This window comes from Carcharhinus amblyrhynchos, chromosome 24 (genome assembly GCF_965287045.1).
Source record: "Carcharhinus amblyrhynchos chromosome 24, sCarAmb.v2.hapA, whole genome shotgun sequence".
Classification (NCBI taxonomy): Eukaryota; Metazoa; Chordata; class Chondrichthyes; order Carcharhiniformes; family Carcharhinidae; genus Carcharhinus; species Carcharhinus amblyrhynchos.
In genome coordinates, this window is record NC_137347.1 from 32,816,332 (window position 1) to 32,839,384 (window position 23,053).

The window sequence follows — 23,053 nt, forward strand, 5'->3', positions numbered from 1 at the left end:
TTTTACTTTAAAACAAGGGTATAATTATAAAGCAGTGCCAATTCATCACACCAGTTCAGAAAGGGAACAATTTTAATTATTTCATCTTGTTACAGGATGTAGTAAATTGTTAGAGTCAAGTGTCAAATTTTTAAAACTTTTTATATATTTTTTCTTTTCCTTTGTGTCTTCCCCCACTCTCTCAATTCAATCTTTCTTTTAATCGCCATTTCTCTTCCTGCATTTTGACACATTTATAGAATCATAGAATCCTACGTTACAGAAGGTGGCCATTCAGCCCATCAAGCCTGCACTGACCACCAACCCCATCCAGTCCTTGTTCTCTTAACCCCATACATTTACTCTAGCAAGTTCCCCTGACACTAAGGGGCAATTTAGCATGGTCAATCCATCTAACTCGCACATCTTTGGACTGTGGGAGGAAACTGGAGCTTCCAGAGGAAACCCGTGCAGAGCGGGGAGAATAGCCACTTGAATTTACCCTTTTTCCCTGTTGTTTCTTGCTCAATCCTTAAATCTCAACGGTTAAGAAAATGTACTGTTGGTCCTCCCGTTAACCAAGATCTCAGGTGCTCCATTGCTCCAGAGCCTATCAAGAAGTTTGAATTCACTGTAATGATTACATTAGCTGCATGCACAGTTATTATCATTTAATACAACCAGTTTAGCACTATCAAAGTTATCAGAGATAAAATCTGCTGTGGTCTTTTAATAATTCTGTCGTATAAATGACAACGGTGCTCTCTATGTAACACTTTCAAAGTGAATTACTGCAGTTTTGAAATTCAGCATAAAATTGTTTTAAGAATGGGGGCCATTTCCCATTTCAGCAAGGTTGTGGATTACTTGAGGAATTTCTGGCTTTCAAGTCAACAATTCATGGAACTCAGCGCAGTTAAAGATTAATTACTTGTTGACTGCTTTTAAACCCAATGTGCAGGAGAAAACATTTGTGTGGGTCAAAAAGAAAAATATCACAGTTAGCTAGAAATCTGAAACGAAAACAGAAATTGTTCCGAAACACTCAGCAGTTTGGTGGAGAGAGAAAAACAGAGTTAAGGGACTGGATTTAATCCAATCAGTTGCGGTAGGGAACTTGGCGGCCGCACCACTGAGTCGAGAACAGGAAACCTTTCTGTGGTTAAGTTGGAGGCCAAAAGGGAACCACTGAGGGATAAGTTGCCCATAAACAGTGGTGCGTCAATTAAACTCACCTGTGAGGACAACTGATTATCCCCGAGCCCACCAGAATTTAGTGATGGCTCAGGGATCAAACGTGAGTAGCAAGACTTTCCTGTGCCTTCTGCAGTCTCTTGGGGGCGGGGCGGGGGGGGGGGGGGTGCGGTTTCTTGTATGGTCTCTGTTCAGTAGTCACGCAGAGAGGTTTTGGGTCTTGTATGGTTGACTATTATGGGTTTATTGAAAAACAAACAAACAATGATGTACATACATACATACATACAACGTACAGCCTAAGCTAAATGCTAATTCCATGCTTGCTTCCACACAGGTCTCTGTCCAGTCCACAAACTGACCCTAATCTCAGGTTATGTGTCTCTTTACATCACATTCCCAGTCCCCACGTTAACCCTCACCATACCAGGTACGCTGATCTTGCAGGATGTCCCTCTTCCAAAAGGCATTCAGTATCCAAATCGAGGGACGTGGCATTGGGAAGGCTGTGCATAAGGATCTTACGCACTTCAGTATGCTCCATCCCATGCTCAAAATGCCTTGTGAGATGCTAATTGAGCAATTTGATAATGGGTTCATCACTTCCGTCTATCACAAGCCTATCTTAATTTGTCAAACATGTTGGTATTTGTATAATTCCATGCACTGTATGATTGGACTATGAATGATAATGATGGTATCCATCCATCCTGGGAGATGGCAGCTGTGCCTGGGGTGTATATCACTTCTCTGTTGAACGTCAGGCATATTTTCCAGTGTGAGCAGGTATGTGCACAAGATCAATAAATTGCCTACACACTTGTACTATACATCAGGCTAATGTGATAAACAGATAGAAAATATGCAAACATGTGGATTTATTCCTTTCCCCCAACAAAATAGGACAATTTACATGTCGTCAATAATCAGATACAAGCACACTATTTGTCCAACTTCTTGCCAAAGTAAAACATCAGTATTCTTTTTCACCCCGCATCACTAATTCATTAGAAGCACCTCTCCGTCAGTTATGATTTATCACAGAGCTCAATATCAACTGAAGCATAGAAGTAGGCTGTTTGGCTTGTAGTCTTTGACCTAATGATTAAACGAGAGCTATCCATTCAATCTCATTTCCTTTTTAGATTCGTCATATTCAAATATTTACCAAAGCCATTTAGATGACATCACAGACTGAATTTCATTCATTCACTTACAGAAACATGGGAAAAGGAGGAGGCCATTTAACCCCTGTTCTGCCACTCTAATATCGTGGCTGATGTATGGTCTTTTCTCCCATACATCTCCAACAGAAATCCACCATTCTTAGATTTAAAATTAACAACAGCCTCAGTATCAACTGCCATTTGCTAACACGTTCCAGACTGCTACCATCCTGTGTGCGTAGGAGTGGATCCTAACTTTATGCTGAGAGACCTGCTTCTAGTTTTTAAGACTTTGTGCCCTTACCCCACTGGACTCCGCAACCAACAGAGAAAGATTTTGCTCTATTTACCCTATCAGTTCCCTTGAACAGCTTAAAATATCCAATCATCTCTTAATCTTCTAAATTCCATCAGATATAATTCTTGTTGTGCGTATTCTCTCCTTATAATTTGATCCTTGGTGCACAGGTACCATTTTAGCAAACCCACTCTGCATTTCCTCCAAGGCTGTGATGATACTGTGCCTTTAAGAAATTTTTTTTAATGTTACCTGCAAGGGGCATGTTTAAAATTCAGCTCTGTTTTATATGGTGTGGATTTGTCTGGGTAATATGCAGCTCCATGCTGAGAATCCAGGATAATAATTAATTTTAGCTAATGGGGTATCAGTTTAATATGAGTTAATGCATTTGTATTTATTTAGGTTTTCTCCTGGTGTTTCAGAGTAGGTTGATTGACAGAGAGAGTCATGTGTTAATGGGTGGAGCTAAGCTTGCAGGAGAGACAGCCTTTAAAAATCCATGCAGTTACTGCCTAGTTCTGAAAGAAGCAAAAAAGGTGTCCGTGTCTCTCTGGTGGTTGCTATTTGGGGCTGTCAGAAGACAGGTGTCTCTCTCTCTCTCACTCACGATGTTCAAAATACTTTAGGATTGTTAACAGGTAGAGACACGCAAGCCTGTGTTTGCTAACTGATTTTGAAGAGTGGTTTTAAGTCTGCAAGAAGAATATTGCTGGAATTGGAACTCATTGGGATAGGTTAGCTATTAATAACTGTAGCTTGACATGATTAAGCATTGCTCAATTGTTAAATGTTAAACTAATGCATTTGTTATAATTAAACTGTTATTAAATAAAATTTGGAGGAGTGAAACATCATATCCTCACATTAATGCCAAAATAGCACTTCCTAGTCTAACTTCATAATGTACCTTGAGGTTTCTGACCTTGTCCCCTAACACTTTTTAAGTTATGGAACAAGAACTGAACATGGTATTCCAGGTATAGTCTTACCAGGATTTCACAAAGCTGAAGTCTGACTTCTACTCTCCTTGTCCTCTGGATACAAAGTGCATCAGTTCTTTTTGTCATCTTAAATGATCTATGCAATGGACTCAAGTCATATTGTTCCATACGATGAAATGACAGAAACATCGGAGGTTCAATCTCTGACCAATCTTTTCTAGATTCAAACCTCACGTTGCCTACATGGGAATTCATTTCCCACAGTTTTGCTCATTCACTTGATCTATTAATATTTCTTTGTAATTGTATGCTTCCACCCACACAACTTACAATATCATCTCATTTTTGGGTTATTGGTAAATCTGGGTGACTCTCTTTCCCCATCATCTAAGTTGTCAATTAACAGTGAATGGTTGAGGTCCCAACACACCTCCCCACAGGACACCACTAATCACATCTGCAAAAGAGAATACCTGACCATTCTCCCTATTTTCAGGCACTTGCCACAAAGTCAATTTCCTAACCAAGTCAATCATTTTTATCTAATGGTCTCTTATGAGTAACTTTACCAAATTTCATCTGGTAATCCATGCAAATAATGTGCACAGAAATTCCTGTGTCCAAAAATTTGATCAACTGAGAAGTTTAAGGTGCTCAGTCACTCTGAACTTAATTGGAGACTTTAACTAAATTCTCAACAACACATGTTAGGCTAAGTGCCTTATGATTCCTTGGTGTCCTTGGTAGCAAAGTAATTTGCAATCTAAAGGACCAGTTTCTGAACCGAGAAAACTTTGGAAGATTGTAGTTAAAGCATCAGCAATGTTTTCACCTTTAAATTCCAGGGACGAGGAGGTCCTGGGAATTAGTTACTTCCTGCTGCCAGTACTTTCTTTGTTATTGTTAAGTTCCTATCACCCAATTTTATTCACTCATGGATGTAACTGGCAGCCCATCCCCAGTTGCCCTAGAAGATGATGATGGTGAGCTGCCTTCTTGAACCACTGATACAACTGAGTTGATTTCCTTCCTTAAAAAGACATTAGTGAACCAGATGGGTTTTTTCCAAACAATCGGCAATGGTTTCATGGTCATCATTAGATCTTTAATTCCAGACTTTTTAAATTGAATTCAAATTCCACCATCTGCTGTGGCGGATTCAATCCTGAGACCCCAGAACATTAGTTGAGTTTCTGGATTAATAGTCTAGCGATAGTACCACTAGGCCATTGTCTTCCCAAGTTTAATATTAGTTTCCTTGAAATGTCCTCACTCTAAATACAGTTGCAACCACTTAACAAGACTACCATTGTTTTTTAAAAGTGGCCACATTGTTCTTACTCTCTTTTACCTAAAATAATTGTAAGAGCTTTTTTGTGTTGATTTTGATACCTCTGGCATGTTTCTTTCATAGACTCTATTAGTATCCCTTATTATTCTTTTTGTCATTGCTCGCTGTTCTTTGTATCCTCCATTCGCCAGAATGTGTGTGTTCTTCTTGCGCGGTTTAGCTTTATGTTATCACTTACCTCTAGTCATCCATGCTTGTTTTGTTCTGGAAAATAGAGCTCTTGTCCCCAAGGATATAAAAGGCTCTGTATTATTTTATATTCTTTTGTGAACATTGCCCCACCAATCTTCTGCCGTTTTACCCATTAACAGACTTGCCAAGTACTCTGGGCAATCTCTGTCTCATTCAATTAGATATTACCTAAATCTGGACTCTTGGAGCCTATTTCTCTTTCTCTCTTTCAAATACAAGATTGAGCTCAATCATATTTTGATCACAGATAGATAAATTTTCATGTATTGTTCAGCTGTTAACTAAATTGGACTAGTTACTCATTATTAAACCTAATATGGCCTCGTTCTAGGATATGTTACTGAAAACTCCTGAACAGACTCAAAATATCTGATAAGAGCTAGTCTGCTAATTCCAATCTAAGTGGGAGCTAAAATCCCCACTTCAAGATGTCCCTCATCCTGTCACCAGGTAGACAACATACCATTTGGGATACTCTACTCTTGCTCACAAGATGGATGCTACCCATCCCCCTAATTATTGAATCCCCAACGACTGAGGTTCCCCACCTCCCAAGATGCCATGGTCATCTTCCAATTGGTCCTTGCAGCATCCTCACAAGCAACAACTGTATCTGTTGGATAGGGTCAATGTCTGCAGATCCTTACCATTACTCAGTATACCCATGGTCACACTGGTGCTGTTGCTGGAGCTCAGTGAGGTATGGCCAAGCTCTGGAACAAACTGCCCAGATGTTCAAGCCTTTTCAGTTTCTCTAGCTCAATGACTCAGTCAGATTTGAAGCGCACACATTAACTGCAGTCTTGCTATCTACAAACTCCCACATATTGCAGGCCAGACATGCAGGCTGTTCTGCCATAGCTCAACCTATATGTATTTATAGACAACACTGTGTTCTTAGTTAAGTAGTTAAATAATATCACTAAAACAAACTAACCACTAAAAAGCATTAAACAAATTAAATATTTGTTCTGAATCTTACTGACACTGCTGCACGCTCTCTGCTAACGATGATGCCACTTTTGAGTTTTAAGTCAGAAATTTCCATGTTCTAATAATGGCCTTTGAGGAAAAAAAATTTCAAACCTCTCCCTTCATTTTTCCCTCTTGTTGCTGATTTGCCAATTAGTACAATTGACCTTTGGTTGTTTAACCTTGAAAAACTTACATAATTTTGTTAATCTATTAACTTCCCCATCACCATTAGTTTTCTTGGTTCTAGTCGGAAAAGTTTCTCATTTTTCATCATAATTAGAACTGCTCGTTTCTGGCATAATTCTAGCTACTACAACCACCCAATTTTTTCTCTGTTAGAGCCCCTGCCCAAGGCTTTTCTCTCTGAATAATTATCCAATTCCCTTTTGAAAGCCACACTTTTTTGTATCCCCACCACATGTTCAAGTAGTGCATTCCAAGTCCAATTCACTCACTTTGCTAAACAAATTTCTCTTCATCTCACCTCTGGTTCTTTTACCAATCACTTTACAATTGATATCCCCTGGTTCTTGACCCCTTCACCAAAAGGGAAGTTTCTCCCGATCTCCACTCTGTGTGGGCTCCTCATGACCTTGAGCACCTCCGTCAGTTGCAGGAGTGAGATCATACTGTAAGTAACCAGATTGCTTTTAAAAAGAAGCACATACCCACAGTCTGGTGCAGGACACCATCGGCAGTCAGGGTCAGAAGCTAGGTACCGACGTAACATAAATTCCTCGTACTTCTCCATCAGCGCCTGGTCATTCAGTATCATCCGGATATCGTACGGATTCAGCCGCTCTGAGCACTCGGGGCAGCTGATGTTCACACGGCTCTCTGTGATCTCGATGCGCAGGTACTGGCGCAAACAGTCAAGGCAGGAGCGGTGATGGCATGTCATGATTTCGGGTACATTCTCCTGCGGATGACGCACTAAACAGAGGGGACATTCCAGAAAACCTGATGATACCTTGAACAAGAAAAATAGATGAATTGGATTAAGTAGAAAATGCTGCCACGATTCAACAATTGCCTCAGTCATAACAAATTCATTTTTGTTTCTGCTGGCTTACAGATTCCTCCAATGGCTCAATGGTAAATGGATAGGCCAGAGTGTGAAACTGATCCAGAACAAGGGAAAGGTCCTGGGTTTTCGGTGTATGTTCAGTTAATTGATTTCAGTCAGAACAACAAGTCAGGCATTATAATTGACATCAATGTTTAGAAAGGGAAAAAAAAATACTTGACCAGGATTCCTACTCTTAATCAGGTAACATTAACTGTTGCCTACTGCAAATGTGCACCTGGGTGTGTGTAGATAATAGGTACAGAAAGCACAAGGCTTGGCTGTGATTCTCCCCACCCCCCTTCTCACAGCTCAGTCCCTCCCAATTCTTTCTGCCCATGACGACACATTAAGAATGGCCATTTCAACAATGCAACAGAGTGGAGTGCGAGCTCAAAGGACAGTACTCCAGGAGGAAATAGCTTTTAAGAGGAAAGGGGAATCTAGAGAGAAAGAAAAATACAGAATAGCTAACGTGCAACGTATCTTCAGAAAATATACTTTTTAAGCAAGATTTTCTCAATTTCATCTGTAATCAAACTGATTCAAAGCACACTGCGACAAGGCAGCTTTATACCTTACAAATGTGTCAATGTGAAAGGTATCCACCAAATTTCAGGATTTTATTGAATTATTGGGCAAAAGAAGATTAGAAACTTGAACAAGGCTGGTTCACATACCACACAGGAATTACACACACCACTTCCAGTCACTGACTGTCCAAGGATATGCGGGTTAGGTTGATTGGCCATGCTAAAATTGCCCCTTAGTGTCCTGGGATGCTTAGGTTAGGAGGGATTAGTGGGCGAGGATATGGGGGTAGGGCCTGGGTGGGATTGTGGTCGGTGCAGACTCAATGGGCTGAAGGGCCTCTTTCTGCACTGTAGGGTTCTATGATATCTATGAATGTGTGACTATGTTCAGATGTCAAATCAGCAAGACCATTGCAGCTGTGACTTCAAATTCACAAACCATTTCCTAACAAGAGGTGGTGATGATGACACCAAACATGCACTACATAAAAAGCAAGGAAGGGATGTTTTGGAGAATTTGGTATGAATTAAGATTGCTTTGCAATGCTGTCGTAAGGAAGGCCAATATGATGATGAGGAGGATAGATAGGAGTAGACATGCAGAGACTATTTCCTCGGGTGGATGTAGCCATTACTAGGGGGCATAACGACAAGGTTCATGGTGGCAGATATAGGAGGGATGTCCGAAGTAGATTCTTTACTCAGTGTGATTGGGGTGTGGAATGCACTGCCTACTGCGATGATGGAGTCAGACACTTTAGGAACTTTCAAGCAGTTATTGGATGGGCACACGGGACACAGGATGATAGGGAGTGGGACAGCTTGATCTTGGGTTCAGACATAGCTCGGCACAACATCGAGGGCCAAAAGGCTTGTACTGTGCTGTACTGTTCTATATAATATTACATTTTATAGAGATTATGATGCTGTACCTAATTAGTTTTTAACTGTGAGCATGGGAACTTTATATATCTGTGAGTTTGCACTGCTCCTGTAGATAAGCATGGTCATTACAGTTTCTTTGCACCCAGTAATAGTAGCTCCATATAGCTTTCACTTGCTCAGATAAAATGCCCAAAGGTTTTTATTAATCTAAAGAAAAATCATATTTTATGCGATAATGGGTATCAGGAGACATATTGAACACCAGATCTGGCAGGTGTCTCTCTTCTGCTTGTCAAGTAAAAGCTTCATGGCTCCCAATGGTTTTAAAAGCTCCCTCATTCTTTATGAAGATCATTCATTGTCTTAATATTTCTTTAATGTTGGCAGCTCTGATGAAGTTAGTACAGGTGCTATACTGTCCATGATTCAGCAGTGTTGCTTCATAACTATTTATGGTTACGCAATGATCGCTACCTTTTTCCTTGCCTCTCCCCATAACTTACACCAGATTTTTGCTTGCATCATTCCAAAGATGCTCAAGTCTGCCCAACTCTTCCATGTCCTCTCAATTCACACCTCCCCACAGCAGCTTTCTGTCTGGACGAACATGGGTATGAAGTAGGGTCACCAGCTCTTGTTGGATTTATTTCAAGAGGTTTCAACACAGTATCTCCTGTCTCCAAATGCCTCAGCCTCACTCTTCCAACGGACTGGTAGAAAGTCCCATCCAATCAAAATGAGATTGTGTCAAACAAAATAAGGGAACAAACTGATTGGGTGCAGAAGGCTGACTGTGATGTGACACTTAGTTCATTAACTATATTCAGAAATCAGAGCAGCTGGTGGCACAGGTGGCTTTGTAACTCTGGCAATATCTGAAAGGAATCCCGTGGGACCACCTTGAATGAATTTTGTTCCCAGTACTGGAAATTAACTGCAAGTTTTTTCCTCTGACTAACTCAACCTCTGGAGGCCTGCACCATTATATCCCTGGGTACAAATCCTGCTTTATTGCTGCTAACTCCGGCTCTTTTCCCAGTTGCTGTGTCAGACTGTTTAAAACCTCGGCAGGTCAAAGGCTGGGAATTCTGAGGCAAGTAACTCACCTCCTGACCCCTGAAAAGGCACAAATCAGGAGTGAGATGGAATATTTTCCACTTGTCTCAATGGGTGCAGCTCCAGCAACACTCAAGAGCTCTACACTATCCAGGACAAAGCAACCCATTTGATCAACAGCCCATTCTCCACTTTAAACATTCATTTCTTCCACCACTGATGCACGATGGCAGCCGTGTGTAATGTCTACAAGATACACTGCAGCAACTCACCAAAACTCTTTCGACTGCACCCTCCAAACAGACAACCTCTAACACTGAGAAAGAGGAGGGCAGTTGTTGCATGGGAACACCATCACCTGCAAGTTCCCCTCTAAGCAAAGTACAATCCTGACCTGGAAGTATATCACCGTTCCTTCACTGTTGCTGGGTCAAAATCCTGAAGCTCACTTCCTAACAGCACTGTGGGTGTATCTACACCAGAAAGACTGCAGTGGTTTAAGAAAACAGTTCACCACAACCTTCTCAAGAGCAATTAAGGATGGGGTAACAAATGATGGTTTAGCCGGCAGCATCCAAAACTGGTGAAAGAATTTTTTAAAACCCTGTGCAAACCTGAGTTGAGCTTTAAACCTACGTCTTACCCATCACTAAAAATGTTTATTCTCATGTTTGCTCAGCTTCGCCATTGTTGAAAACCTAATAAAAGTTTTTGTCACCTCACAATTAACTAATTATAATGAGATTAGTCGTTCATTTGATAGAGGCATTTAAAAATAGGTAGGGATGTGGCTACCAATGACAAAGGGGTGTAGAATGAGGGACATTGGGCTTGTCACGGTAAAACACGTTACTCAAATCAATAACAGAGAAAGATTGTGCCATCTTGTGAGAATGAGTCAGGTAGGTGATTGAAGGACAGAGGGATAAAGGTTGATGGAAATACACCAGGTACATGGTTTAGGATTACATCAACATAGGCTGATTTGATTGGAGGACCTGTTTCCATGTAGCAATTTCCAAGTTATTTACATAATATTTAACAATCTCATCACTGGCTTTCCATCCTTCACCCTCCACCAACTTCAATTTATTCAAATAATCCTCTCTCACACCAAGACCTGTTTGCCTATTATTGCTAATTCTCATTGATCTATATTGGTGTTGCATCTTCAATGTATTAGATTTAAAATCTTGCACTTGTAATGTCTCCGTGGTCCAAACCCTCCCCTATATCAGGGGTACTTTCCAGCCCCAGTTTCCTCATGACTATTCTAATCCTCCAACTCTAGTTTTTGGTGGCCCACCACAAACAGAAGAGACTTCAACTCCATCCTCAGTAAAACACCCTCCCTTCAACTCTCCATCTTTAACTCCCTCCTCAAAACCTTTGATGAAAGTGCCCGCAACCCCACTGGTACATCGTGTGAATCTGAGACCCACTATGTATCAGTTCCATTTCATTTGATTATGTTTTATTTAAGATTTTACACAGTCAAAAGTTGAATATTGGAAAAGCAGCATTGGAAGAATGTAAAAAGCAGTGGTGTAGTGGCAATGTCACTGGATTAGTAATGCAGAAGCCCACACTAATGCCCTAGGAACAGGGGTTCAAATCCCAACATGAGCGCTGTGGAATCTCAATTCAATTAATAGAAAAAAAAGGAATATAAAGCCAGTCCCTGTGGTGACAATTGCGAATGATTGTTGTAAAAAAAAACCCTACCAAATAGCAGCACAGTTCAAATCCAGACTTTGGCTGCCCTCAGCAAGCCACTTGGTTCAAAGGTAATTAGGGACAGGCGACAAATGCTGGCCTTGCCAGGGACACCCACATCCCGTTAAAGAATTAAAAAACAAAGGGGGAAGGGTCCATTAATATTCCAGAGCATGATTGGTCCTGTTGACTGACACGCCGTCTCAATTGTAGTTGCCCAGCTGGGAGCAGAAAAACATTATTGTCGAGGAAGATTTGAACTTTGTTGTTATTTGGGAACCAAGCCAGTACTTTATAGCTGCAGCAGTAGGATTGCCACACCCTTCCCAAGTCCAACGCCAAATGTATTGTGTTCAGAAATGCAGCACAGTGAATGACTTTTCTGAAAGGGGGAGTGGAAAGAATCTAAACATAAATTAACAAACGGAACTGCTTCACAAGTAAACATAGAAAATAGAATCAGGAGTAGGCCATTTGGCCCTTCAAGCCTACTCCACCATTCATTTTGATCATGGCCGATCAAAATCAATATTCTGATTCCCACCTCCCACCATATCCCTTGATCCCTTTCGCCCCAAGAGCTATATCTAATTTCTTCTTGAAATCAGACAACATTTTGGCCTCAACTACATTCTGTGGTAGTGAATTCCACAGATCCACCACCCTCTGGCTGAAGAAATTTCTCCTCACTTCAGTCCCATAAGGTTTACTCCTTGTCCTCAAACTACGATCTCTAGTTCTGGACTCCATTGGAAACTTCTCCCACTCTTCTAAATTCCAATGAATATAATTCTATCTGACTTAGTCTCTCCTCATATGACAGACCTGCCATCTCAGGAATCAGCCCAGTAAACCTTCACCATGCTCCCTGTATAGCAAGGACATCCTTCCTCAGATAAGGACATCAAGACTGCACACGATACCAACACCCTGTACAATTGTAATAAAATATCCCTATGCCTATACTGAAGTCCCCTTGCTATGATGGCCAACATACCATTCACCTTTGTTTAAAGGGTTTACTCTGAATACAATATCAGGCTGCACAGCGGTGTACAGAATTTCTAGTCTTAGCTCAGCTCTCAGGGAAAAGTCCACAGGCAAGGAAGAAAATTGAATGGAAGAATCAGCTAGGATGCTCCCAGGTAGCATTTAGGGGTCATTTAGCTAATGGCAGAGGGAGAAATCTGTGGCCAAGTCATTTGCTAGTTCCATCAGCAGAAAAGTGATGTGCAACATGGAGAGATTTAAAGTGGGAAATGGAAGAGAACATCTTTCTCTTCAGAAAGTAGCAGACATTTTGTACTGTTGTACCTTGTATGACTTTACGATGGTTGGAGCATTCTCCACGAGGTTAACATTATGGAAATCATCCTCAGTCACTGGGTTATGGATCTCCCATTGATGCCAACCAAGTAACAGAACAACCATTAATTGGGGCAAAGCCATATTCAATGGAGTAAGAATGGATATGGGCCAAACAAATTGAAATCAAAGGTTGGTGGGAAAAATGGTAGCTAAACAACAGGCTACCTTCAAAAGAAGAGATGGTTCAGGCAAAATCAAGGCATATTCCCTCGAAAAAGAGAGGTAGGGCAATGAAATCCAGAACTTCCTGGATGACAAATTTATAAGATAAATAAGAAAAGTGTGTTAATGACGGGTGTCAGGTGAAAGATATGACTGAGAACCAGGCTGAATATAGAAGATCAAGCAGGGAGGTCAAAAAGCAAAGAGGGAGTATGAAAAGAGACTGGCAGCTAATACAAAAGGTAATCCCAAAATCTCCTATTGACATACAAATAGTAAAAAAGATATTAAAAAGGAGTAAGCCACTTAGGGACCAAAAGGTGGATTGAGACATGAAGGCAAGATGGCATAGCTCCCATAACTGAATATTAAATAGTTAAATTAATAATTAGCATCTGTCTTTCCATGGAAGAAGATGCTACTGAGGCTGGAAGAGGAGGTAATTCAATCACGATGAGGGTTTAAAATTGATAAGGAGGTGGTATTGGATAAAGCCTCAGGACTAGATAAGATGCATCCAAGCACAGTGAGAGAAGTGAGTGAAAATTGCAAAAGCACTGGCCACGTTTTTTTGGTCTTCCTTAAACTCAGGGGATGATGCCAGAGAGCTGGAGAATTGTAAACATTACACCCATGTTTACAAAAGTATAAAAGACAAACACAGTAACTACAGGCCAGAGACTTTAATTTTGCTGGTGGGGAAACTTCAAGAAACAATAATTTGGGGCAAAATTGATAAATGAGTTAATTAAGGAAAGCCAGCATGGAAGGGAAAATCATGTTTAATTAACTTGCTAAAGTTTTTGAAGGGTTAACAGGGTAGATGAGGGAAATGCTGCTAATGTGGTGTACTTGGACTTTCAAAAAGCATTTGATATAGTGCCGCACAAAAGACTTGAGCAAGTTAAAGTTCGTGGAATAAAAGGGGTAGTAACAACATAGATATAAAATTGGCTAAGTGACAGAAAAGAGGGAGTAATGCTTATTGGATGTTTTTCAGGCTGTAGCAAGGTTTGTGGTGGAATTTCCCTTGCTTACCTTAATTTACATTAATGACCTCAATCTTGGTGTATGAGGCAGAATTTTAAAATGTTTGGATGATACGAAACCTGGAACCATTGTAAACTGTGAGGGAGACCGTATAGAATTTCAAAAGAACAGACACGTTGGTGGAATGGGCAGACAGGTGGAAAATGAAGGTCAAATTGGGAAATGTGAAGTGACTCATTTTGATTGGAAGAATATGGAGAGACAAAGAGTACAACTCTACATGGGGTGCAGGAGCAGAGGGACCCAAGTGTATATGTTCTGTAACTGAAGGTGGCAGGACAGATTTGAGAGAGCAGATAACAAAGCATTCAGTATCTTAATTGATTCATTATTGTCACATGTATACAGTCAAAAGTATTGTTTCTTGCGTGCTATGCAGATAATGTATACCGTTCATACAGAAGGAAAGGAGAGTGCGCAGAATGTAGTGTTACAGTCAAAGCTAGGATGTAGAGAAAGATCAACTTAATGCGAGATAGGTCCATTCAAAAGTCTGGTGGCAGCAGGGAAGAAGCTGTTCTTGAGTCGGTTGGTACGTGTTCTCAGTTCTTTGTATCTTACAAACAAAAATAACAGACTTTTGCATCTTACTTTTGTATCCTAGGCTTTATTAATAGGAAGACAGATTGCAAGAGCAAAGAGGTCATGTCGAACTTGTATTGACATCAGTTAAGCCTCAACTGGAGCAATGTAATTTAGGAAAGACAGGAAGGCAGGAAAGAGTGCAGAAAAGATTCATGGAAATGGTTGCAGGAATGAACAACTTCTGTTATGTTGACAGATTGGAGAAGCTGGGACTGTTTTCCTTGGAGAACAGAAGGCTCTGAGGAGACCTGATAGAGGTATTCAAAAATCATGAGGGGTCTGGAGAGAGTAGATACAGACAAACTGTTCCTACCAATGAAAGGGTCAAGAACAAGAGGGCACAGATTCAAAGTAACTGGCAGAAGGGCCACAAGCGACACAAGAATAAACCTTTTCACCCCGCGAGTGGTTAGGGTCTGAAGTGCACTGACCGGGAACTTGGCTCAATCGAGGCATTCAAAAGGAAGTTTGATTGTTATTTGAAAAGAAATAACGTGCAGGGAGATGGGGAGAAGGCAGGAGAATGGCACCAAGTGAAACGTTCATTCGGAGAGCTGGTGCAGACATGATGGGCCAAACAGCCTCTTTTCACACAGCAGCAATTCTATGATTCTGAAACAGGCAAGGGTGGGAGGGAGATTCCTAAAATGGCTGAGGTTGGAAAGAGCAACGGTAGTTGGTGTTAAGAGGGCTGAGTGTGTAGCAGAGAAGGCGTAGAGGAGGTTTGTAAACCACCATATAGGAAAATGTATAGGGCAAAAATGACTATAGCAACTTGTGGGAATGACTGTTGACACCCCCACCAGTGCCCACAATATTGAACAGTGGGTTGAAAATCTCCTTGATGTCTGGCAGTAATAATGGTTGGGTAGCAACAGTTTTTAAACTGTTCTTACAATTAAAAAAAACTGGAAAAAAATTCTTAATTATGGTGGTCCTACAGTATAAACCCCAGTAATACATCGATTGATAATCAACCTACTAGTGATCATTTTAAAAATGTAAATGACATTCCATATTTCAATTTTAATCTCTGGTTCCCAAAAATGCAAAAGATTCAGTCGCTTTCATTATTTTTCACTATTATTCCCCTCCCCCCCCAATCCCCACCACATTATTCTTTCTGCTCCACTGTGGCCCCTGCTCTCTGCCAATCCCCAGCAGGACCAAGGCGTTGGCTGTCACACCCCTGTGGGTATAATTATTGTTTGTGTTCCCATACTCTGGACAAAAAAAAAATGGAATAAGCAAGCAATGCAGCAGCCTGATTAACTGGTACCGCAAGAATTTCAGATTTGCGAGTAGAATCACTTCAGAAAGCTGCCTCTGGGTGCAGTGACTTTAATTGTCTGTAACAAAACTGAGGAATTCCATCTCATTCGCCATTCTCCCTCCATGTCCCTGAACAATCCTTTTGTTACTTACGCTCTACACCTGGTAACACAGCAGCTCATGTAATCCCAGGTGCAATTGCACACACAGATGGATTTGTAACCTGGTTCTGTAGCCTAATGAGCATGCTGAAGCTAACTCACTGGGGCCCTATCCCATTTCAACGTGGATTCAGAGCTGTAGTTTGACCACAAATCTTACAGTATCAGCCTTACTAGGGGTAGACAAATTGGTCACTTACGTAACTCTTGAGACAGATTATTTGCTATTCCCCTCCTACGTCATAATCTCCCTGATGTACTCAAGAACATCTTTGAAATTTTTTTCTATAATATGAGCAGAATACTGCAGTATTCACTTTTCCAAGGATACACTTTGTTTGGACACATAGGTAAATGTATTTTAATCAGTTTAATTCAATCCCTGTCAGTTGCATAGGGCAGTCTGGTCCTATATGCAGTTTTAGTCACCCAATTTTAGAAAAGATGTCACTGACTATCTGAGCAGCAAATGTGAACACAAATATTTTTCTTAAAAGGAAAATGTATGGAATCTCAGAATAAAATCTTTTTTGAATTTAGGAAAATCTAATGATCTCTCGTGAATAGACTTTGGCTTATTCCTAATAAATCAACTGGCTTAGTTACATATGTACACCCCGAGAAGTAAAAACACCATTTGGCTTATTCAGTCAGCATAAATCAATGGTACAGATTATGAGGAATAAATCGGACAATTGTAGACTTGGGAATTAACAAAAATAGCGTTTTCAGGGTCATGAAAGGAATTGACAAAAATCAATCCAAATTTGAAAGGTTCAAGGGTCTATATTTAAAATGGAAAAAGGTGGATATATAAGGATAAGGGAAATTGGGAAAAACATGAATTATAGCAGATTTGCCTGAGGAAATTGGTTTATTTCTGTAAACAGAAATGCTAGAAGAGAAAGAGGTGAAACCATTGAGAAAGCAGACAGATCGAATTAATTTCTGAAAAGGGGTCTTAATAGTTTTTTCCTCTTGTCCCTGAAAAGGTTAACATGAAACAATCACAAAACAAAGGGTACAAGAAATTGAGGGGGATTGTGTTCTCAGTGAAATTATGAACGTCATGTAATTACGAGAATTTGAGAATCAAGAACTACATCAAAACATTGCTGTATCTCTATTCTTTCCCCCCAAAATATTTAATAATTGATGAAGCGTGTGCAAACAAATTTAGAAAAAAGTTTGTCCAACATGGAACTGAATGGGCATCAATCTTGAGCGTGTCATTGTGACAAAAACTTATTGGACATTCCTGAGAGACCAGGTGAATGGCTTGCCAAACACTTTTCTCTGGGGCAACACCCATTTGAAAACCACTTGTTTGAATGATGTGCTTTTTGAAAACATGATAAAAGCTGGGTTACTCAAACTAGCACGAATCTTAGCTATCAGGCTTTTACCACAAAATGTTGCAAGAGTGCGCTGAGGCACCGAGGCCGAACCAACTGTGGTGTTGCATCCTTCCATCTCTGCAATTTAGTACATTGACATTGTCTGTTAACAGACAGCAAAAATGTATTTTTTAAGCAAGAGCAGTTAGTATGTATTGTGGTATAATAATCCAGGGTAAACTACCCAACAACTAAAGGCACTGTAATTACAATACTTTAGCTACCATTTATTCTGGAAATGTTTAAGCAGGTGACAGAAAGGTATTATGGTCTTAACCCTTCTCTGTTGTTCTTTTTGGTGTCATTATCTTTCTGTGGGTCATTGGGAGGGGGGAGGAATTAATTCGCCACTGGTTCTCACCACTTATGCACTGTGAAATGTGTGTGTGCGGTACACCAAAATTAAAGCATAAAGCACGAAACTGACAATCCTGTCTGCAGGTAATATCATTTACTAGGTATGAGACAGGCACCTTTATCTGCAATTTTAAAAAAAAAGGTTGCAGTGGTAACCTGACCCTGTCTGCTGGGAATGACAACACTAAAAAAAGGTGGGAGTCAGATCACAAGTTAAAGTTTCCAATTGCCACATTCATTTTTTTTGGGGGGGTTGGTTTACCACAGCTTTTTAAAAAAAATTACTAATAACGTATGCACTAAACAAAATGGAGCCAAATTATAAGTAATAATTAGATTCCAACCTTCCTGGCCGAATCTGAAGATGTCAATGTTGTCTTGCTGTCAGATGCATGCAGTCTCTTTTCAGTCTCTGTCGCTTCTGTGTGGATGCTCTCGATGCTGGCGACAGATATTTCCTGCTTCGACTTGGCTTTGGATTTGCCATGAAAAATGCTCTGGAAAGAAATCCTTCTTCGCTTTGCCGGGCATTTGGGATTTGGAGTTGCACTAACCGAGGAGTGAGGGGAATCAGAACGCATTTTGTCTCCTCGGTGGCTGGAAAGTGGCGGCGAGAGGAATTTGCTTCCAGGGTTTTCCCTCCCTTCTCCTCAGCAGATCAGTGATGGTTGGAGAGAGTGTCAGGCGATAAAGCTGGATGCAGAGGGGTGGCCTCCACCCAGCTCCCCCTCCCCCTCAGTCTGGCTCATCAGGCAGCAGATGTGTGCAGCAGGGTTGCCCGGGATTGCCGCCTCTCCGTCTCTCCCTCTACTCGAAGCTGCAACACGCACAAAAAACAACACAGACACACACACACACAAGAGGAAATGAACAACTCCTTTCCACACAGGCTGTGACAGAGCATGCTCAGCAAGGCTCGCCTCACCTCTTAAAGCCCGAGTCGAAGTAAAAACCAGAGTGTGTGGGCTGCTAACTGCGTCATGGTCAACAACTCCATCATCTCACACTCACTTAGTAACAGTCTCACTTTGATAACAACATCTTTAACTTCTCATCAGCCCAGTGTTTGGGAATGGGGGAAGGAAAAAAAAACAAGTTTATTACAGCTACATTGCACAGATGTGTTTGACTTTCACTTTGGCTTGTGTGCTCCACTTAACCCTTTAACAACCGTTTGCAAATGGTGAGGGCTTTAACCATGTCATCCAGGAAACCATGGTCAAAATTCTGCTTATTAATTAGTCATGAGGATTATATTCCATGTGTAGTAGAAACTCAGAATGGAGTTCTCTCATTTTGAGACTAAATGCTGTGACTCACCAACCAGAACGGTGGGGTCCCCACATCAGATCCCGCGGTCAGAACCTTATTAGTTACCCATAAACACACTCCAAGTTTCCTGGTGAGCCAGTGGCTGATTTGTCCGCCCACTATCAGCCTGTACATTCAAAGGTCCCAACGTCATATTTAAATACCACCTCAGCACTCTCATGTCACTCCCTCCAGCCCACCTGCCTTCACCAAACCATGCAGGGGGTCAGCAACCCCGAAGGGAAGAGGCAGCTGACTCGAGAGGAAGTCTGATCCTTGACTCAACCACTCTCCCACTCTCCCCCAGCCCAACACCTGCAATGGCCCCACTCAGACCTCTGCACATCTGGAGCCTCCCTGTAATTCCTTCCAGTAAACATTATGTGGAGTTGCTAGCATTGGACTGGGGTAGGCACAGTAAGTAGTCACACAATGCCGGATTAAAGTCCAGGTGAGTCTACCTGATGAAGGGGCAGTGCTCTGAAAGCTCGTACTACCAGATAAACTGTTGGACTTTAACCTGGTGTTGTGAGACTCCTTACTGTGCCTTCCAGTAAACAATGTGATGTCCCTTCAATCCCCTTATCTGTGATCATTTCCCACAGCCTTGTCAGCATCCAGCTTCCCTCCTCTCAATCTTCCCTCTGCCTTCCATTGTTCATCTTCTTCACCCACCCCCTTGCTGTCACCCTGCCCCCCACCTCGCACAGCCCTCCTTCCACATTGTCCCCTTTTTTTCTCATTAGGCAACACACCACCTCATACTTCAGATCTTATTTACGGGGGTTGCAGGAGTTCCACAGCACAGCCCTATCAGATAGACACTGCTGTGTGGAATTAGGGAGGAGACCCTGTACCCCCACAGCCCCAGGCACAATACTGACCCGAGCTGGTGACACAGGAGGGTCCATGGGTCCAGCAGCACAGAGCTGTCCATGAAGAGCATCTCGACATGGAGATGGAGGACAGGAACTGGCCTGTCCCGGCAGAGTGGTAAACAGAGCATCAGGAACAGCGCAGCACTGTGACAGAAAGTGTTGCACTCACCCCAAAGTCTCTGCAAACTGAGGACTGTCTTGTGCACACCACTATTTAACAATCAGGTTTGACGCTGGCATAAGTTCCCACTGACGTGACGCAAAGTTGGAAGACCTGATGGGATGCTGATGAGTAGTTGTTTTAATGAGCATTCATGAGATGCATATGAATGTAAGTGGTGTTTGTGCCACCTGCCAACGGGAAGCGCAACCTGCCATTAATCCGCCTTTGAGAGAATTACAATGGGATTTTATGCCAGTTGGTTGGGAGAATTCCACTCCTAATTCCCTTACTCTTCCAGGCTCTACTAATCTGCACATTTCCTCACCAACAAAGCTTGCTCACCCTGTCCTCTCCTAATTCAGCTTAAGCCCCTTTCTGCAATTTTCTCATCTTGATCCAGCCAAGATGAACAACCTGCCAGGGAATTCCAATAAAAGACATCAATTATTTTTCTAGTAAACTCTATGCTATAAAGGCTGCAAAAAGATAAAAGTGTCCAAAGGTTTGACATTCAGCTTCCATATTTTATTTAGATAAAAGATCATGGCTGGCACAGCTGCTTCACAGCACCAGGGACCCAGGTTCAGTTCTGGCCTCAAGTCACTGTCTGCGTGCTGTCTGCACATTCTCCCTGTGTCTGCGTGGGTTTCCTCTGGGTGCTCTGGTTTCTTCCCACAGTCCAAAGATGTGAGGGTTAGGTGGATTGTCCATGCTAAATTGCCCCTTAGTGTCAGGGGGATTAGCAAGGTAAATATGTGGGGTTATGGGGATAGTGCTTGGGCGGGATTTTGTTGGTGCAGGCTTGGTGGGCCGAATGGCCTCCTTCTGTACTATAGGGATTCTATCATTATGCTAAAAACATAGCTTAACAAAGGTCATAGTCTGAATCAGTACAAAGTATGAGGTAGAGTTAGGGCTTTGAGCACAGTGAGAAAATTGCACACAAATTGCACTCAAAATTGAGGGAAATAGTTTCTGATAAAATAATGTCCATAATCAGAAACATAAAATCTTCCATTACCAAGATAATTGGGCAGTGTAATTGGACGTAAATGTTTACTTTCTCCTATTAAGAGTATTAATTATTAACAATGGTAATCTGCTACACTTTTAATACCACTGAAAATTGATGTATCACAAAAACAAGCAATTTCAATATATATCCAGTTTTCCTCCACCCAGTAACTGGATTTAAAATAATTGAAAATGATTTAAAAGCTATACTGAATCGCACACTACTTTCATTGGTGTGCATCAATCGGTTTCTTAGTAAGTATTTTTGGAGTGAGAAATTTTGAAAATATGTCTCCCGGTGCCTATGCACCCAAGACAACAAACACAATCTGAAGAAGGTTACACGACCAAGGGCAATTGACAGAATCTCACAATGTTCACTTTGGCAGGGATTGTGGGAGGTCACTTAGCACTTTGTGTTGGGGCCTGAACTGGTGAACTGAATCTGAAAGCAATGCAAAGGACCGAGGAAAGCACAAACGTAAGCGGTTTTGATGGTAACTCGCATGTTTAAAATTACCCAATTGTACCTTCTGGTTTGGCCAGTTCTACCGAGATTGCATTGATCTTACTAGTGTTAAGAAGCAGAAGTTCTTACCCCTATATTTTCCCTTTCTTGAACAGACATCTTTCAAACTTTCACATTTACAATAAAGAGCTTCATATAACCAATTTCGCCAAATGCCTGAGTGCATGTGCTAACTGCTACACAGAAATAGGACAATCCACACACAACCTCTGTTGATATCACTTTGTGGAGAAGCTGTACAGTAGCAAGGAGGGAAAATCTAAGGGAGAGTATTGCATATCTCAGTCACATCAGCACTGAGCACTTGGAAAAAATCATTTTCTTGCTCTCATTATGGCAAATTGGCAGGATTGGTTAAGCTGCCAACATTGGTAGATTGTCCATTAATTGGCATTTAACTCAAGCTATGGACACAAAAAGATCAAGGTGATTTTAATTGATCTGAGGCAACAGTACTAAAAAAAAGTTATTTTCAAACCACCAAGTGACAAGCAAATGTCAAAGATAAACACAAATAGAAATGCTTCAAGCTCCGTGGGATAGACTGCAAGGACTTAATGATCATATTTAATTTACAGACCATCATTTCCACACTATGAAAATTCAATCTTATTCTCCATGGATATTTACGAATCCATACCTCTCATGGAAACCACTGGGTAGAATTTTTATATTTACTTCTTATTCACTTGTGGGACATGGGTTTCACTGGCTGGCCAGCATTTATTGCTCATCCTTACTTGCCCTTGGAAGGCAGTTGAGAGTCAACCACATTGCTGTGCCTCTGGAGTCACATATAGGTCAGATCAGATAAGGATGGCAGATTGCCTTCCCTAAAGGACAACAGAGAACCAGATGGATTTTTCAACAATCAACAATGGTTTCATGGTCATCAGTAGATTCTTAATTCCACATTTACTTTTATTGAATTCAAATTCCACCATTTGCCATGGTGGGATTTGAACCTGGGTCTGGATTAATAGTCTAGTGATAATCCCACCAGGTCATCACCTTCTCTGTAAAGAATGCAGACTATCCACTTCCACCTTAAAGGGTGGCACAGTAGCACAGTGGTTAGCACTGCTGCTTCACAGCTCCAGGGACCTGGGTTTGATTCCCAGCTTGGGTCACTGTCTGTGTGGAGTTTGCATGTTCTCCTTGTGTCTGTGCGAGTTTCCTCCGGGTGCTCCAGTTTCATCCCACAGTCCAAAGACATGTGGGTTAGGTTGATTGGCAATGTTAAATTGACTGTAGATGCATAGGTTAGAGGATTAGTGGGTAAAATATGTAGGGATATGGGGGTAAGGCCTGGGTGGGATTGTGATCGGTGCAGGCTCGATGGGCTGAATGGCCTCTTTCTGTACTGTAGGGTTCTCTGATTTGTCTCTCTCTGAGAGAAGCTCTGGTGGCCTTTACCACTACCTACCTGACTTCAGTTAATTTTCTACAGA

The 23,053-nt window shown here is 41.4% G+C and overlaps 1 protein-coding gene across 3 annotated transcripts in view; it reads right to left on the reverse strand.

Moving 5' to 3' along the window:
* The window catches only part of rnf19b (ring finger protein 19B), a 161,450-nt gene that overhangs the window by 22,228 nt on the left and 116,169 nt on the right, over nucleotides 1-23,053 (reverse strand). For 2 of the 3 annotated variants that reach the window (XM_080211662.1, XM_080211661.1), the window contains 2 exons: nucleotides 18,052-18,524; nucleotides 6,768-7,069 (listed from right to left, as the gene is read on the reverse strand). In XM_080211662.1, the coding sequence (XP_080067788.1) occupies nucleotides 6,768-7,069; nucleotides 18,052-18,288 (539 nt within the window). In that variant the 5' untranslated portion in view covers nucleotides 18,289-18,524. Of the gene's footprint in view, nucleotides 1-6,767; nucleotides 7,070-18,051; nucleotides 18,872-23,053 lie in introns of those variants that run through there. The other variant, XM_080211660.1, reaches the window with a different exon arrangement.